Source organism: Hemiscyllium ocellatum, chromosome 29, assembly GCF_020745735.1.
Source record: "Hemiscyllium ocellatum isolate sHemOce1 chromosome 29, sHemOce1.pat.X.cur, whole genome shotgun sequence".
Classification (NCBI taxonomy): domain Eukaryota; kingdom Metazoa; phylum Chordata; class Chondrichthyes; order Orectolobiformes; family Hemiscylliidae; genus Hemiscyllium; species Hemiscyllium ocellatum.
In genome coordinates, this window is record NC_083429.1 from 52,175,816 (window position 1) to 52,195,593 (window position 19,778).

At 39.3% G+C, this 19,778-nt stretch overlaps 1 protein-coding gene across 2 annotated transcripts in view; it reads left to right on the forward strand.

Annotated features, from left to right (window-relative positions):
- sorl1 (sortilin-related receptor, L(DLR class) A repeats containing) overlaps positions 1–19,778 on the forward strand; it is a 192,292-nt gene that overhangs the window by 128,539 nt on the left and 43,975 nt on the right. For both annotated transcript variants that reach the window (XM_060847062.1, XM_060847063.1), the window contains exons 20-29: positions 3,303–3,549; positions 5,213–5,351; positions 6,057–6,227; positions 9,143–9,256; positions 9,608–9,730; positions 11,777–11,896; positions 14,539–14,664; positions 15,624–15,734; positions 16,385–16,516; positions 19,259–19,390. In XM_060847062.1, the coding sequence (XP_060703045.1) occupies positions 3,303–3,549; positions 5,213–5,351; positions 6,057–6,227; positions 9,143–9,256; positions 9,608–9,730; positions 11,777–11,896; positions 14,539–14,664; positions 15,624–15,734; positions 16,385–16,516; positions 19,259–19,390 (1,415 nt within the window). The remainder of the gene's footprint in view (positions 1–3,302; positions 3,550–5,212; positions 5,352–6,056; positions 6,228–9,142; positions 9,257–9,607; positions 9,731–11,776; positions 11,897–14,538; positions 14,665–15,623; positions 15,735–16,384; positions 16,517–19,258; positions 19,391–19,778) is intronic.

Sequence of the window (19,778 nt, forward strand, 5' to 3'; positions counted from 1 at the left end):
CTCAATCAAGTTTGTGAGACATGATTTCCCATGCACAAAGCCATGTTGACTATCCCTAATCAGTCATTGCCTATCCAAATACATGTACATCCTGTCTTTCAGGATTCCCTCCAACAACTTGCCCACCACTGAGGTCAGGCTCGCTGGTCTGTAGTTCCCTGACTTGTCTTTACCGCCCTTCTTAAACAGTGGCACCTCTCCCCCGTGAGAACATTCTGCACCCTCTCTGAGACATCCTTGATCCTGGCACCAGGGAAACAACACACCATTCTGCTTTTTCTCTGCTGGCCACAGAAATGTCTTGTCTGTACCTCAGACTACAGAATCCCCTAACACATTGATCTCTTGGAAGCTGACGTACCCCTCGTTGCATTCGAGCCAGTCTCAATACCAGAAACTTGGCTGTTCATGCTACGTTCCCCTGAGAATCCATCACCCCCTACATTTTCCAATACAGCATACCTGTTTGAAATCGGTATATCCACAAAAGACTCCTGCCCTAGGTGCTGATCTCTCTCACCCTTCCTGGAGTTAACCCATCTTTGTGACTGTATCTGAGACTTTCCCCCTTTCCTATATCTGCCATCCAACACATACTATTGCTGTTGCAAATTCCTCATCGCTTCTATCTGTCTCTCCAACCGATCCACTCGATCTGATAAGATTCGTATCCAACAGCATTTATGGCAGATATAATCAGCAGTAACCCTTAAACTCTCTTTAAACTCCTACATCTGACAAGAAGTACATATCACTGAAAAGGCCATTTTTGCTCCTTCACAATTTACAGACCCAGAAAATAACACCGTCTTATTCCTCTACAAACACTGCCTCAGATTAAATTAATAGCTGTGGCTTATATTTTAAGTTTAATCAAGAGACTTATCTCCAAAAACACATAATCGAGAAAGAATCCACTATACTCACTACTGCAGCCTTTCTATTGGACAGACTTAAAACAACAATTGACTCATCTAATTCTGTGCTGTGAACTTCGCCCAACAGTTCCTCCAAGATTAATTGTGACTTTCACTGTTTGTTAGTTTTCCCAGATGCACTCCGATGTCCAGCAAGACACAAATTCAAACAGCAAAGGCGGTGACTGTGCAGGTTCTCTCTCTCTTTCTCTCTCTCTCTCTCTCTCTCTCCTGCACTGTCCTCACCATGTGCTTCCTTCGTCTGCTCTTCTCCCTTTTTAACTGCTGTTGTTTCGACTTTTATTTCCCAAAGTTCCAAAACAATGCCCCAGCATATAAAACAGGAATTGCTGCTCCTGGAATTCGAGGAAATCACCTCCAACACCTCAAATACCTCAAAAAAAGGAGCAGCTCTTACAGCCAGAAATTTTTCCCGTCCTCCATCTATTGCTGTGGCTTTCTAATGTAGAATTTCCAGCTCATTGACCCATTTTTTTGTTCCCAGTCAGATGTACAGAAATTTTCAAAATAACCCTGATACACTAATTTTGCATTGAGATAAATGGTCACTTTTCTATCTTTGCATTTGTGCTTATCATTCCATAATAATTACAAAGAAGGCCAGTAAATTGGTCACATGCACAGATGGTCCCAGTGATGTTAGTTACAGCAGCAAGCGTCTATGGGCGAAATTGGATCCATGCTTGCATCGCTACATTCCCTAAGTAATAACATCACACTTATTGCACGTGCACCAACGGTCCTGCTGAGGCCAGTGTTTTGGGAGCAGTGGCTGTTCAGCCTGGTGACTCCAGTAGCCATTCTTTCACTAAACACCAGAAACCTAACTAAATACACTCACCTTCTGGTTGGAGGACAGGTTCTTCAGTTGCCTGGCACTGCCAGATAGGGTTTTTGTGCCTGCATCTTCCTTGCAACATCTGTAAGTGGCATTCCTCTGAAGTTCAGCTTAATTATTATTGAATGACCTTGTATCAATATACAATAAAGCTCATTTGCATACCATTTTTCTGAGCCCTGCGCTTTGCTTTAGACTTGGCAAAAAAGGAAGATTCTTCCTTGAGCAATTTGCATTTAAATACCATCTTTGATGCAGTCATATAACCCATGGCATTTTATTGAAGCGATTTACCAAACAAAATTTGACCCCAAACCATGCAAAGTGATGTTATGACAGAGCGATCCTGTAGCAGAATGAAACTGGATATTGTTTCAGTAAGACCTGTTATTCAGTTAGGATCGCCTCATGTGAATAATTTCTTCCTCCCTTAAGTTGTGTTGCTTTACCTCGAGGCTCAGGAAACAGGCAGAGGTCTCCTTCTAGGTCTCAACTCATTGCTTAGCATGAGTCTAATGAGGGCACTGCAGGAGAGCATTTTTAAATTTCATTAGAATCATTTTTGATCAGGGTTTCAGATGCTGAAATATAAAGCTAACCTGCACTGCACCCCTTTGTCATTTTAACCTTGCTTTCTGCTATTGCCATAAATCACAGCCTGTGCAGATGAGGAAAACGCGTTTGATTAAATGGTAATGTGATCTGCTCACCATCTTGTAAATAACTGGAGACTTTGTTGCAGTTAGCAGAAGCTAAAAACATGTGGACCTGACTTGTCCTCTGGTGCCCATGGTTTCTGTGCTTCATATGAGAGACTGGCAGTGATCCCAGGGAAACTGCATTATTGCTGCTTTAGACATTAGACAGACTCGAACCCCAGATTTACTTCCCTGTCTGCAAGGGATTATGTCTCCCCCAGCTGTTATTTGATGACTTGATTTAGAGGATGTTATATGGTGGAAGTGTTGCTGATCTGTCCACTTGATCCAGAAAGTCCCATCTGTTTTCATTGGAAGTGTGTAGATTTGTGGTTACTCCAGTAAGTAGCATGTCAGGCAGCATCCAAGGAACAGGAAATTCGACGTTTCGGGCATAAGCCCTTCATCGGGAATCCTGATGAAGGGCTTATGCCCGAAAAGTCGAATTTCCTGTTCCTTGGATGCTGCCTGACCTGCTGCGCTTTTCCAGCTACACATTTTCAGCTCTGATCTCCAGCATCTGCAGACCTCACTTTCTACTCCAGTAAGTAATCTAGGTTAAAAGTCCTCTCATTTTGCATATTTACTGAAATTTGAATGTCAGAGAAAACTAAACGTACATAATGCTGCCAAGTCATTATGAACGAAGACAGTGGAAGGACAATCATTGTTTTTCCTTTTTTTCAAAGCTGCGTTGTAAGTAGCATTCCTTTTTTGTTGCTAAATGACATTTGTTCTTAGCTATAGAAAATGTTAGTGCAGCTCGGTTTAGTTTTGTAATATCTTGTGAAGCAAATAATTTTATCTGTTCTGATACTTCCTCCATAGCCTGATGTTTTGGACAGATTGGGGTGATAGTGCACCAGGCATTTACAGAAGTGGCATGGATGCATCTAATATCACTCGAATCATCACGACTGGCATTAAATGGCCTAATGGCATTACAGTGGATGGCACCTGGATCTACTGGACTGAAGCCTATGTTGACCGCATTGAACGAGCAGATTTCAATGGTCATCAGAGATCTGTCGTGATACAAAACCTTCCCCATCCATACGCCATTAGTGTTTTTAAGGTATGTGATTTGCGATTCTGGGCCTATCATTGTCACTTGCAAACCGGATTGACAAAGTTTGTATTTTTTATCAATTTTAGGCCCATTAAAAGTATGTTGAATGTATATAAGCCTGATCTTGATTTAGCATACTTATTAACGCACTCTGGGTTATTCAAAATATGCTATCCTATCATGGAATTGCATCTTTTGAGAGACATGTTGCTTTTGCTGGAAGATACCGGTATGCATCTGCAGGGACCTATCCTCTGCAGCGGAAAAGATGTTCAGGCATTGTTCCTATTTTTCAAAATTTAAATAAAAGCTTGGGACAACAGCTCCTTGATGCGTTCTTCATGACAAACAACAATCAGTGAACTTTCCAAATGCAGTGTTACTCCCTTTAAAATTTGGCTTTCTTGTGTCTATCTGAACGCAAGATGAAAAGCAATACATAGTCCTTTGTAATTCTGTTTAGCAGTCTTTTTAACTTCTGTAAGTTGTCACAGACAAGTAAATCAATTTTGATGAAGACTGTTTTACAGAAATGAAACATTTAAGCATTTGCTGTCCAACTGCCATTAATTGTTTAAGCCAGATACATCAGTAATTATAGAACAGCAATGAAAGCTTTGAATTTTATTTCAAAAATTTAAATGGTGAGGTGTGGTAAATATTGATTTTATATTTGCCTAATTAGCTCCTGGTTTGCCCCAATTTCTATTCTTGAGATCTGCGCAGGTTTAGCTTCATAAGTATCAGAATTATCAGGAAAATTTTTTGAGATTCCTTTGTGCATTACTTTTAAGTAAATAAACTCACCTGATATATAGGTGCATTGCTGATGGAATTTGGCATTGTAGGAGCTGGCATCTTGTTTCACTCACTCGTGGGATATGGATGTCACTGGTGAGACCAGTATTTATTGCCCTTTAGGAGGCAGTGATGAAGCATCACTGAACTGCTGCTTTCCCTGTTGTGTTGTTACTTTAATGTACTTTTAGAGGAGTTTCAGGATTTTGATTCACTGATTGATGGAGCGATGAGATGTTGGACTGGGTTCCAATCAGCACCACAGAGTACTCCCAGTGTGCCAAATAGATTAGATTCCCTACAGTGTGAAAACAGGCCCGTCAGCCCAACAAGTCCACACCGACCCTCCAAAGAGTAACCCAACCAGACCCATTCCCCTACATTTACTCCTGACTAATGTACCTAACACTATGGTAGTAGATACCATACTGGGCAATTTAGCATGGCTAATTCACCTGACATGCACATCTTTGGATTGTGTGAGGAAACCGGAGCACCCAGAGAAAACGCATGCAGACACGGGGAGAAAGTGCAAACTCCACACAGTTGCCCAAGGCTGGAAATGAACCCGGATCCCTTGTGCTGTAAGGCAGCAGTGCTAACCACTGAGCCACTGTGCCGCCCTTCCTTGTTCAACCAGTGTCTACACATATTCATTCCATTTTACTGGTTACATAACCCTGTGTTACGCATTTCGATCCCCTATTGCACAACGTGCATCAGTAATTCAGAAGTGATTCACAAATATAAAGTGCACTTTGTGATGTTGTGAGACTGAAACCATGCTCAAATAAATGCATGTTCTTTTGTTAAGAATGAATGGCATGCTCCAACTAATGTGAGACTAAGAAAATAATTTTTCTGTTTTCAGAATCAGATCTACTGGGATGATTGGTCAGAAATGAGCATCTTTAGAGCAAATAAGCATGATGGCTCAGATGTGGAACCCCTGGTTACTGGTTTAACTGGAGTCATGGATATGAAGGTTTTCTACAAAGACAAGACAACAGGTAGCAGCCATTGCAGTGTTTCTGGTCTGTACAATTGGATTGTTATGTATATTGTTGCTTGCCAATAGAATCTGAATTTAGGCCAAGAATTTTTTGTCAACACAAAAATTAGCTGGCTGGAAGAAATCATAAGCTGAGCAAATTATCAGTGGACCATTTAATGTCCATGGACTGAAATGGCATGGTTTTTTGAGGTGAATAGTGGGTTAGCCAAAAAGGTTACACGCTTGTTTCTAATAAACTGAAATATTATGCCAAGTGAAGCACCTGACTGTCTGTTGCATTGGCGTAATCTCCAGGCAAATAAATACTCTGCTCTAAGATCTTCCAGGTCAGTAAGTAGGGGTAAGAGGTGAGATGAAAGACAAGACTGGAGGTGTAGAAAGGAAGAATATAAGGATAGTTTATAAGGCTGGCTTCCTGAAAACAGTGGATGGCTGTGCTACACATGGTCACCATGACACTTTGGAGTTTTTAACTAATCGTTATTAGCGACTCATTTCATTGTCTTTGCTTTTATTTCTGCTGCTGCTAAATTGTCTAGCATACCTGAATGTTACTGCAGAGAAGGAATGTATATTGAAATAAACAAATTACGTGTGAACCAGGAGAGAAAAGATTGATGAATATTAAATTGGCACCCATCATTAATAGTTCATAAAAGTGCTATGGGGTTTTTACTAACCACTTGTGTTTATTTTAAAGGGGAGAATGCATGTCTGGAGAAGACCTGCAGCTTGCTTTGTCTTCCCAAACCCTTTGGTAAGAGATGTGTTTGCCCTGAGGGAGTGAAGAGTACAGTTTTGCCATCTGGAGATATTCATTGTGAGTGCCCGCGTGGCTACTTACTAACAAATAACATCTGTGTGAAACAAGGTGAGAACTTATTGTGTGGTTAGCAATCTGACAATGTTTCTTGATTACTACACCACATGGGCTGTTTGTTTTCAGTTCAAAAGAAGACTTATAATTGGATTTACATTGGACTCAATGTTAACTCTATATTTCTCACTCCACTGACAGTACCAGACCTACTGAATTTCTTTCGACGTTTTGTTTTATTTCTGCCTGACCTTAGTTGGTGTTTCCAGCATTTTCTGCTCTTATGAAGATTTGGATTGAATTTCAATGGGTGATGTATTTGAACAAACGGCTTAATTATGTCACTCATCTATTTACTTTCACTGTTCACATGCAAACAATGGATAAAAATTTGAAACTCGTGTAACATTTAGGGGAGGTAGTGGTATAGGATAATGTCACGGGACTAGCAATCCAGAGACTCAGGCTAATGATCAGGGTCCAAAGTTCAAATCCTAGTGTAGCAGATGGTGAGATTTGAATTCAATTTTTTAAAAATCTGGAATTAAAAGCTAGTCTAATGGTGAGCACGTAACCACTATCAATTGTTGTTAAAACTGCTCTGTTTCACTAATGTCCTTTTTTAAGGAAGGAAATCTGCTGTCTTTACCTGGCCTGACGTCCATGTGACTCCAAACCCACAGCAATGTCATTGACTCTTAATTGCCTTCTGAAATGGTCTAGCGAATCAATTAGTTCAAGGGTATTTAGGGACGGGAAACAAAAGCTGTGTTATCAGTGACACCAACATCCCATACAAGAATTTTTAAAAGTATACTTTTTGAATTATTCTGTCACTATCACCAAGAAGCAACAATTGTGAGGATTTAGTTATACTTTAATTAGCAATCTCAGATCAGGAGTTACAGTATCAGTTAGGAGCAGGCGATGTCTTGCATATGTTGTTAAGCTCTAATTTGCACTGTGATTGTGGAGGGAGAGGCATGTGGACAGATTTTAACTCTCTGAGGTCATAGTTCAGGTGTAAAAAGTGAGGTCTGCAGATGCTGGAGATCAGAGCTGAAAATGTGTTGCTGGTTAAAGCGCAGCAGGTCAGGCAGCATCCAAGGAACAGGAAATTCGACATTTCGGGCAAAAGCCCTTCATCAGGATGAAGGGCTCTGGCCCGAAACGTCGAATTTCCTGTTCCTTGGATGCTGCCTGACCTGCTGCGCTTTAACCAGCAACACATTTTCAGCATAGTTCAGGTGGTTTTTGTTTAATGTTTGATAAGTCATTAGAAAGCTTGATTTAACGATGACAGCAGAGTTAGTCTTTAAGTTATGTCAGTACAAAGTACTGTGAAGTGATCTGGCTAAAGAATCTATTTTCCTTTATCCTGTCAGTTTTGCTTCTGTGCCAATTGGAAGTCACAGAACAGCAATGCAGATGTGAACACACAAGTGCATCTTTAAAGTATAGAATCCTATTACACTGAAGCATCTCTAGTCTGGAATGTGTGAGACTAAGTAATTTCTGAACTTTGAAATTTTCTGAATTGAAAAGTGTGGAGCTGGAAAAGCACAGCTGGTCAGGCAGCATCCGAGGAGCAGGAGAGTCGATGTTTCAAGCATAACCCCTTCATCAGGAAATGTTGGTTCTCCTTCTCCTTAAATGCTGCCTGACCTGCTGTGCTTTTCCAGCACTACACTTTTTGACTCTGACCTCCAGCATCTGCAGTCCTCACTTTGTCTTAATTTTCTGAATTGTACAATGATGTTCAAATACCTAACCACAGGTGTATGAATTGGGAAATTATAAATGTTTACTTACCTGAAAGTGAAGTACTGCTTTATTATATTTTTGCAAAGAAAACTTGTTTTAGGGGCGGCACAGTGGCTCAATGGTTAAGCACTGCTGCCTCACAGCACCAGGGTTCCAGGTTCAGTTCCAGCTTCTGGTGACTTTGTGGAGTCTGCACATCTCCCTGTGTCTGCGTGGGTTTCCTCCGGGTGCTCCGGTTTCCTCCCACAGTCCAAAGATGTGCAGGGCAGGTGAATTGGCCATGCTAAATTGCCCATAGTGTTAGGTGCATTAGTCAGAGGGAAATGGGTCTGGGTGGGTTACTCTTCAGAGGGTCAGTGTGGACTTGTTGGGCCGAAGGGCCTGTTTCCACAATGTAGGGAAGCTAATCTAGTTGTCCAAACATGTAACTTCACATTGCTGCTCCCATACTACTATATTAAAATAATCCTAGGTCAGTTAAAATCTACTCAAACAACTTCTGAGCAAGAGTTTCAGACCAGAGAGGTTACAATATATTAAACTCCAAGCTCACCTTTACTGCACAGTTGCAATGTTAGTTTAAGGTAAAGCTGTTTGCTGCCATTATTAAAGTTGGAAAATGCCAAACAACTGCAGATGCTGTAAATCGGAAACAAAATCAGAAAGTGCTGGAAAAGCTCAGCAGGTCTGGCAGCATCTGTGGAGAGAAATCAGAGTTAATGTTTTGGGTTGAGTAACCCTTCTCAGGACCTGCTGAGCTTTTCTAGCAATTTCTGTTTCTACTACTACAGTTGTACTGTAGATAGTGAGATAACTAATGTTTGTTGAGAAGAAGGAACTTTTTTTTTTGAAAATGGTTCATCATCTTGAAGGTGTAAAGATGTGGACAGTGCAGCAAACTGGACTGATGGAATGTCCTTTCTTACTCACTCGCTGGCTGTTTCTTACCTCCCTTGCATGCACTACCCTTGTTTGTTCCATGCTGCTATTCCCATTCCTCCTCCTACTCACTCCAGCATAATAATTGAACAGCAAGAATGTTTTGCAGAGAGAATTGTTCATTATTCAATGCTATCACCAGTCTTGTTAGCAGCTTGAAATTACCTGATATCTATATTCCCTCTGCCTTCCTGAGAACATTAGAACTTCTGCTTCAACCTACAACTGTTCAACTGTTTCTTAAACATGTGTTTATTTTATTACAGAACATACTTGTCTGCCTAACCAGTACAGGTGCTCCAATGGAAAATGTATCAGCAGCATTTGGAAATGTGATAACGATAATGACTGTGGTGACTATAGTGATGAAAGAAATTGCCGTAAGTACTGTTTGAATTTCATGACCATGCCAAGTGTTGTGCAGTTATCTCTGTGGGATAATGCTACAATACCACATTTCATAAGACTTCACTGTGATGTTTGTCAGATATGGGATTTATTGAAATATCTCATCTGTTTAATTTTTAAGGTTATCCTTCCTCTCATTTAGGGTTAATCTTTACCTTGAACATGACTCCTGTCGTCAAACAAGTTTATTTTTAATAATTACGTTTGGTTATCTTGCTGGATTTTGTCTGCTTACTGATACAGGATGTGCTACTTTGTAGCTTATGATCTACAGAATACATTTTTAGTAAGCATGAGTATTTTCCCCTCTTCTTTCTTCATAGCAACGGCTGCTTGTGATCCTGACTCTCAGTTTAAATGTCGGTCTTCAGGGATGTGCATTCCGATTTCATACAGATGTGATCGTGAAGATGACTGTGGGGATGATAGTGATGAGGAACAGTGCTGTAAGTGACTTAAAGAGCCTTAGCCTACTTTTACCTAATTGGCTATAGCAATGCCTGAATCCAGTCACCTCACTTTCGTACCTTTCTAATAGTATCCCAAGTAAACTGAAAGTATATTTCACTTAATTATTTCCCTGAGCTTGTTCAAGTGATTGGTTAATCACTTGTCATTTCATGTCTAGGAGAGCCAAACCCAGACTTTTGCGGAACTAACTGGAGGGAATTTGCACTAATTGAATGAATTTATTTTCCCTTCCATTGCACTCCCATTCCACCTTGGCCTTCATTGCAATCTGCTTAGATACCTATGACTGAAATTGGTAAAGCCTTTCCATTATCAATTCAATATGTGTACCAGTTGTTTTGCTATAATGCACGTTTCATTAATGTAAATTTGCTGTAACGCAATTGATGAATTGGGGCATTGTTTCTAAAGTGCAAATTTTTAAAATGAGTGTTGGCTGTAATATGATTACAGCACCAACACTTTAAGTGCTGTTTCTTGTTATCAAGGTGTAAAAGTGTACTGTACCTTTAAGAGAGTGAAGGACTCAGCAAGCATGCTGAGAGCTGGAGAATTACAATGTAACATTTGATCCAGCAGCTAGCACTGGGTGAGTTGCTATGAGCCAAAAAAAACAAAATCAAATTCAGCCAATCACGCCCAAAATACCAACCTCCAATGAAGTTTGAATTTAGTATATTGACAATATTTTAAAAATTGAAATAATCCGATGCTTTGGGTATAAGACTGGGAAAAGTTGAACAGTTGAGGGGAGAACTGCCAAGTAACTAGCATGTACAGACTTCCCGAAACACAGCTCTCTTAAAGGTACCTTTTATCTATCAATGATCTGTGAAACAAAAATCCCTAAGAAGAAGAAAATCTACAGAGGAAGATTCGACAGCTGGCTGGTTTTTAAGCATGAATGTTTGGTAAATCTTACTCGACGGGGGGGTTATCCGGATAGTATTATGGAAGGGGAAAGTAAAAGTTAGGTTAGAGGAAGGAGTTGTAAATAGTTATTAGTTAATTATTCTCTGTTGCACTTTAAGAAATAAACTTGTTAATTTTTACTTTAAATAGTTCTTGGTCTCCCGAATTTTCATAGATTACTGCACGGGGTAAATTTTTTGTGTCGCGAGTTTAAGTTAAACAGGAGGGTTTACCTGTGTCGTAACATTCTAAAGCTCAATTTTTCTATAATGCGGGGCTGCATGAGAATGTAACCATTGTGTTATAGAAGAACTACCTGTATCTAAAACTAGATGGCTGTTGTGTTCATACAGTTGGGCTGATATTATCCAATCCAAGTCAGTGAAATTTGGGTAACTAATACAAAGGTTTTATGGAGATATTAGAGTGTTCGACCATGTTTTATTTTTGACCCTCATGATTGGCCATTAAATATCTGGATTTTTGTGTTTCCGGATCTGAAAGGCAACTAATCCTTTTGTAGCATACAATAGAGAAGCATACTCTTATTTGATTTGCAATCCAAGTTTTTAGGATATTAAACCTGGCTAACTCATGAAAGCACCTTTTTTTTTTGTAAGAAGCTATTTTTGGTGTTTTATTCTAATTTGGAAATGTGCTTCCACTTCCACCTTCTTACATGAAGTACATTTTTAGTTTCTGGTTAGATAGAAGTGGGTCCTTGCTGCAAAGAATTTGTTGCTTTGAACAGAATTAATTCTTTAGAAACTTGACTCTCAAGGCTTCTAATGATTGATTTTGACATGGAAGTATTCTCTGAAGCAGTTAGTTATTGGCAATCAATAGACTGTCTGCATACGCATAAATTACAGTCCAAAATATGCTAAGGAATTACATTAGACTGTAAATTCATTTTAGGTAAAATATTCTTACTATAAACGAATTGAGATTACCTGTACACTAAAATGTTTCTTGTCATGTCACATTGTGACATCTGAACTCTGTTTTTCAAAGGTTAATCCATTTTACGCAAACATATCAAATGTATTGTTTGTGCGTAAATCTTACCTAATTATTGGCATTGTAATTCTTCTTTGAAACCCTTCCAGCTTTGAACAACTGTAAGACTGGTGAGTTTACTTGTGCCACTGGCATGTGTATACGTTTATCTTGGAGATGTGATGGGGACAATGACTGCCGCGATTGGTCAGATGAACTGAACTGCACCTGTAAGTAATCATTCATTTATTTTTGTGAACCTCACTGGGATTTAATTTGTTCTTCTTTGTTTCTTGGACTTTTTTTATTTCTAGAAGATGTGATGTCTCACTTCTGATAAATATTAAGCTGAATGAAAAATTCTAAAGACGAGCAACGTACCAGAGTTCATTCTCAGTGCATTTGGTTATACAGTTGGTCAGTGCTATACATTTGTAAAACTTTCCAAAATGAACAGGAGAATCTAGTTTCAGTACTGTGTTTTAATGCTTTAATTTAAAATAAATGAACTAAAATTAATGGTTTTAACTTTTGAACAAGAAGTTAGTAAGTATGCAGATGACACCAAAATTGGAGGTGTATTGGACAGCGAGCAGGGTTATCTCAGATTACAACAGGATCTTGATCAGATGGGCCAATGGGCTGAGAAGTGGCAGATGGAGTTTAATTCAGATAAATGCGAGGTGTTGCATTTTGGGAAAGCAAATCTCAGCAGGCCTTATACACTTCATGGTAAGGTCCTAGGGAGTATTGCTGAACAAAGAGACCTTGGAGTGCAGGTTCATAGCTCCTTGAAAGTGGAGTCGCAGGTAGATAGGATAGTGAAGTAGGCGTTTGGTATGCTTTCCTTTATTGGTCAAAGTATTGAGTACATGAGTTGGGAGGTCATGTTACAGCTGTACAGAACATTGGTTAGGCCACTGTTGGAATATTGTGTGCTATTCTGGTCTCCTTCCTATTGGAAAGATGTTGTGAAACTTGAAAGGGTTCAGAAAAAATTTACAAGGATGTTGCCAGGGTTGGAGGATTTGAGCTAGAGGGAAAGGCTGAACAGGCTTGGGCTGTTTTCCCTGGAGTGTCGGAGGCTGAGGGGAGAACTTATAGAGGTTTACAAAATTGAGGGTCATGGATAGAGTAAATAGGCAAAGTCTTTTCCCTGGGGTTGGGGAGTCCAGAACTAGAGGGCATAGGTTTAGGGTGAGAGGGGAAAAATATAAAAGAGACCTAAGGGGCAACGTTTTCACACAGAAGGTGGTATGGGTTTGGAATTAGCTGCCAGAGGAAGTGTTGGAGGCTGGTACAATAGCAATATTTAAGAGGCATTTGGATGGGTATGTGAATAGGAAGGGTTTGGAGGGATATGGGCTGGGTGCTGGCAGGTGGGGCTAAATTGTGTTGGGATATCTGGTCAGCATGGATGTGTTGGACCGAAGGGTCTGTTTCCATGCTGTACATCTCTATGACAGGCCCTTTTATCTCTGAAAGTTGCCACCCAGGTAAATAGTGCTGTGAGGAAGGCATATGGTGTACTGGGCTTTATTGGTAGAGGAATTGAGTTCCGGAGTCCTGAGGTCATGTTGCAACTGTATAAGACTCTGGTGCGGCCTCATCTGGAGTATTGTGTGCAGTTTTGGTCGCCATACTATAGGAAGGATGTGGAGGCACTGGAACGAGTGCAGAGGAGGTTTACCAGGATGTTGCCTGGAATGGTAGGAAAATCTTATGAGGAAAGGCTGAGGCACTTGGGGCTGTTCTCATTGGAGAAGAGAAGGTTTAGGGGAGATTTGATAGAGGTGTATAAGATGATTAGGGGTTTAGATAGGGTCGACACTGAGAACCTTTTACCGCTAATGGAGTCAGGTGTTACTAGGGGACACAGCTTTAAATTAAGGGGTGGTAGATATAGGACAGATGTTAGGGGTAGATTCTCTACACAGCGGGTTGTGAGTTCATGGAATGCCCTGCCAGTAGCAGTGGTGAACTCTCCTTCTTTATGGTCATTTAAGCGGGCATTGGATAGGCATTTGGAAGTTATTGGGCTAGTGTAGGTTAGGTAGGATTCGGTCGGCGCAACATCGAGGGCCGAAGGGCCTGTACTGCGCTGTATCTTTCTATGTTCTATGTTCTATGACTCTATGTAGCATTTTGATTGAGTTTCGTGTTAACAGAAGTGCTATAAAAGTCTCGAGGAGTGAATTAGCTGAAATATGGCATAGCTAGTAATTTTATTTTATTGTACTGGAGTAAACAGTCCAGAAACATAGTTTGATAACTTAGTGTTTTTGTGGTATTTTCAAAGCAGTTAAATTGATTGGGAGGTGTTGCACGAATGAATATGGTGTTCGAGATGATGTTAAGTTGGGAATTTTAGTATTTAAAGCCTTTTTATTTTCTGAATTAAAAATAACATTATCAAAGCAAACAAATTTTTAATTTTGTTTATGAATTCCTCAAATTAAAATTTTGAAGAAGTGCAAGTAGAATATGAAACTTTAGAAATTCTGCTTTCTTTAGCAATTCTAAAGAATGATGTTTAACTAAGAAACATCTAACTAGCATGTTGCATAGCAGAGATGCATTTTATCTCTGGAGGTTGTAATAGCTGGCCTAGGAGAAAGTGAGGACTGCAGATGCTGGAGATCAGAGTCGAAATGTGTGGTACTGCGAAAGCACAGCAGGTCAGGCAGCATTCAAAGGGCAGGAGAGTCGATGTATCAGGCGTAAACCCTGCATTCCTGATGAAGGGCTTATACCTGAAATGTCGACTCCTCGGATGCTGACCTGCTGTGCTTTTCCAGCGGCACATTTTTTGACTATATTGCTGGCCTATCAGAATAAGCTATAATGCTTCGCAATTTGTTTTTTTTTATAGCAAGTACACATACCTGTGACTCCAGTAACTTTTCATGTCGCAATGGCCACTGTATCCCACGTAGGTGGATTTGTGATGGGGATGATGATTGCCGTGATGGATCTGATGAAGATTCAACTCTGTGTGGTAAAAGTTTTAGAGTTGTTTTGCTTGTTCTCTTTATATTTCTCTCTCTCTCTCTCTCTGTTTTACCTAATACTGCATTCTAAAATGATGCGATTTTGTTTGGTGTAACAGTTGAAGCCAGGTTTTAGTCGAGTTTCCATTATATAATTTAAGCAGCCAGAAGCAATTTTGATGCACCTCCTATGTGGGGAGACATGGTATTGAAATCGCGACCTCTGCATTTTTAGCTTGTGTATCTTGAATGGTGGAGAAATAGAAGAGCAGCTAAATGTTTGAGCTATCAAAAGCGCAAACTATTAACTGGGCCACTGTTTTCTATAAAGAAAATTAGCTATCCAATGTTTCTTTGTCTATAATTTTGCATTAATATACCCGCTTTAAAATAATAAAACATCTCAAGGCTCTTCAAAAGTCTTGATTATTGAAACTAAGTATGGTAGCATGCCACATTGATGTTTGGCAACTGACTAAAGATAGATCTAAGAGAGAAAAGTTGAGAGAAGCAGAGGGAGGTGGATGGAGGGAATTATAGATCTTGAAATTACAGAGAGAATTAAGAGTGTTTGTGGACATGCTGAATTTTTTTAGACTACTGTGAAAATAGAAGTGATGTGCTTTCTTGACCTTCACATCGACATGGATGGACCAGGACAGATTGGTGATCATCACTCTCAGGACCTTGACGCTCTCAACCATCCGCACCATTGATGCAGACTAATACTCATGAGTCTTTTAGCCCTTGATTCACCTACATTTGCTTTTTCTATTGAATACAATTTTATTAGTGCTCAGTTATTTGGGAAGGCAGTGTTATACTTCTCTGTATTCTAACAGTACTAATCAATCTGGTCAATGTCTTAAGATGAATGACATGACTGGATTAAGATATGAAATGATTGTATATTATTAATCTATATTAATTATGAGCTCTTCTCATCTTTTCTCATTCTTTGGTGTAGATGGGACTCCCTGTAATGGATTTAGCTGTGACAATGGTAGCTGTATTGCGATGATCAAGCATTGCAATGGTGTACCAGATTGTTCTGATGGATCAGATGAGCAAAACTGCAGTGAGTATTTTCCATATTCCTCAGCTGTAATTAAATTTGAATAATTCAGTTTGAAAACTCTACAAAGCAATAAAATTTAGAGCAACTATACTGAACATGGTATTTCCCTAAAGCAAAAATCCCTTGCATTTAGCGAACAATTGAGTGTTAACTATTTTGGCTGCATGCATAAGCAATGCCTGAGTGTTTGTGCATGAGCCAGAAGGGCTGAAAGACAATTGAGTGGCATCTCTCTCCATTATTGTAGTTAACAATTATTTTTGACCTGAGTTCTACAAAGTTAAGTTATTTTGTTAATTTATTTCCCAGTATGGATTGATGTAGAAATCTTGTTCCTATATCCTTGGGTCAAAAGGTTTTTTTTCTTTCTCTTATTTTTAAATAGGTTAAATTCACTCAGTTACTGACTTCAAGCTTAGATAATGCTTGCTGCCCTAAACTGAAATGGATTTGCAGTTATTTGTGACCCCCATTTTCCCCCTGGGATCAATTGGGATAAATTGTTGAACTTTCTTGTGACTGTTATCTTTAACTTTGGGATATATTTCTGCTTGAATGCTGTGAAAATGCGAGTTGCTGTTTTTAGTAATTTAAAGATTAAATCTGATGACTTATGGTGTGTTTTATTTGGTTAATTGTCTCCTTCGTAGATCCATCGTGTTCTCAGTACATGGATTTTGTCTGCAAGGACAAGCGTCGGTGCCTACACAGCTTCATGGTGTGTGATGGAGCTCCACAATGCGAAGATGGTTCAGATGAAGATCCAAACTATGCACACTGTTGTAGGTTTCCATTTAGTAATGCTGTACTATATCAAAACTATAGCAAAACAAAACTCCTTCAGAGTGACTTGCTACAAGCATTTCTGCTGTACCAGCTGCAGTCAGAGTGAGTCACTTGTTCTTGTGGATTTGGGGGCAAAGTGTGGAGGGTTGTGAAAGGTGTGCTTTATGCTACCTGATGCGTGTGGTCAAATGCATAATGTGTGAACTTGCCACTGACTGGTAAGCTGCTTTATTCAACTATGGTTGGCATCACATCAGAGACTTGTATTGTAATTCACATAAAATGTGTGCACCAATCCTTCAGTCTGTTCAAGTGAATAATGAAAGCAAGTAACATTTTCACCTTTCTTGCCCAAAAGCATTCCAGGAGACCAGAGACAGTTAGAGTGTCGTACTTTCTAACTGGGCTGATATCAGCAAATTCAACGCTGCAGGAATCAAATCTAAGACTTCATAATCTGATATAATATTACGCCCAACAAAAAGTATAAGTCCTAAGTATCTATGTTCACTTATGAAACTTTCCAGCATCAATTGTGCAGTTTAAAAAGGAGGATAATTGTTTGCCATACAAGATATCTCTGTGCAACTGAATATGGAACAAATATCTGTTTCAAGATTATTTTCACAACTGACTATAATCTATAGCTATGTTTATTGTGCATATTAAACTCAAACCAAGTACATCCCAGGATAACAAAGGTAGTTGGTAAAATACTGACTGGGCAGTTGGAATTTGGAAGAATACATAGAAAAAAGCAAATTTCAAAAACATAATTTCATTTTCCCATTCCAGCTTTTCTTAGGGAAAAATAGTTGAATCGCAACTTTTGACACAAGTGTAACACTCAAGATTTCCCAGTAGGGATGTAGGACCTGCAACAACTTAGTTTTCTGAAAAGACAGATTTTTAAAAAAGGAAAATTGTAAATCTGAAATGGAAAATGAAATAAAAACAAAACGCTGGAATAATTTTTTTCCATCTGCCTGGGCTTTACCCAGGTGAAAATCCATTACCAAACTTAGTCACCCAGCTAAACTTCTGAAAAGTTTCACAGATTTAGCCAGTTGAGGGTGATCTCTTTTTAAATGGGAGCACATCTCCACCTCATTCCAAATCATGACTGCACAGGCTAGCAATATCTGAACCTCAGGGAACTTCTGTCTGTGCAGAAGATGTGAATGTAGGAGATATGGTCAGTAAATTCGCAGTTGAGGCAAACTTTAATGCTGTGATAAATAGAGACGAGGGGAAAGCCTTAGAGTACTGGATGATGTAGGGGCTTAGCAATGGCTTCTGGAGTTTAAGTCTGGAAAGTGAATTGTGATTATTTGGAATTAACTAGGCAAAAGAGTACATGTTGAGTGGCTGGGCCCTTGGAAATACAGAGGACCGGTGGACTTGGTGTGCACCTCCCTAGATCCTTAAAGTTGGTAGGACCAGTAGATCAGGTGGTTAAGAAGGCATATGGGATACTTGTCTTTATTAGTCAAAGTATTGAATACAAAATCAAGGAGGTTATGTTGAAGCTGTAATTGTAATGTTTATTAGTCTTCAACTAGATTACTGTTTGCAGTTTGGTCACTACACTATAGAAAAGATGTGATTGCACTAGAGAGGGTGGAAGGCATTCAACTGAATGTTACCTGGGATGGAGAGATTCAGCAGTAAAGAGAGACTAGATCAGCCAGGATTGTTATCCATCAAGCAGAGAAGGCAAAGAGATGTCTGGTTGGGGATTACAGGGTTCTGTGGAGCAGAGACAGAGCAGATGGGGGGAAAGACCTTTCCTTATGGTCGAGGGGTCAGTAACCAGAAGGCACAATTTTAAGGTAAGGAGCATGCCTTTAAAAGAGATTTGAGGACCATCTCTCACCCAGTGGGGTGTAGATATCTGGAACTTGCCTGAAAGGGTGGGAGAGATGGACATCCCTCCCCATGCATAGAAATTAGAATTAAGTTCACAATGAAAAGTATTGATGCTAAAAGTCTGAATTATAAAAAGGAAATGCTGGAAATACTCCATAGACTAGGGAACATTAGTTTCACGGATGACTTTAACCTGAAATAATATTTCTTTTAAGGAAGATTTACAAAAACAGAAATTGCTGGCAAAACTCAGCACATCTGATGAAGAGTCATTGGACTCAAAACATAAACCCTGCAGATCTGGCAGCACCTGTAGGGAGAAAACAGCAGAATTTTGCCAAGCATTTCTGTTTTTGCTTCCGATCTCCAACATTCACAGTTCTTTAATGGTAACAAGATCGGTAAAACTTTTGAGGTTTGGCATTTTGTGAAGACTAGAATTGAGAATAGTAAGTGGAAAGTATACGAGCGTATATAATCAAGAAAGAAAGATCTTTCTGGGTTTTTGGAACTAGTGAAGAATCTTCCTAATCTTTCCATCCCTACCTATTTGTTTAAACTTTGATTTAATTAATTATTTTTTAAACATATGAATGGTTTAAATGTATGTAATCAAATTAGTAGTTCTGCAAATCTAAAATTTCTTTTGGTTAAATTGTTCCTGGTTTGAATCACATAGGAATACTACACTTTGAGCTGTTGGCCAATGTCTGCTAGCACAAAATTAGTGTTAGGATCTGTAACTTGCCAGTGTGATTTTTCTTTTGACTGTGCCACACATTTAGATTATTGGGCTTTTTTGTAATCTAGCAGGCTGTCATTAATAAATAGTGATATTAACTCTTTACTGTTCATGCTTATATATACAGCACAGACAGGAGAGTTCAACAGAACTTGTGACCCCTTCAGTTTCAAATGCTTGAATGGGATGTGCATTAGCATGGAATGGAAGTGTGATGGAGTCGATGATTGTGGAGACTATTCAGATGAAGCAAATTGCCGTAAGTGGGGGAGAAAATACTTGCCTAAAATCTGGTCATTTGTGAATATGCTTAAACTGTGTAGGTCAGTATAGTGGGTACATTACTGAGGTCAAATTATGTTTTGTAATTTTTTGATTTTCAGCTTAGTGAAACAAATTGTGCATTTATTAAAATTTTTTGATTGAAGAATCTGTAAATATTGATTGCACACATTTGTCCTGAGAGAGACATTGCTCCATTCCTACCCCAGTCTATCAACAAGATCTAGAGTTTTTGATGTATGATCATAATTAGCAGACTTTGGTGTACGGAATAGATTTGTTGGAGGTTGATGAGCAATAAAAATGTACACAATGAAGATCGTGTTGCTTGTCTGTACTATCGTCCAAGGCTGGGCTCGCAAGAT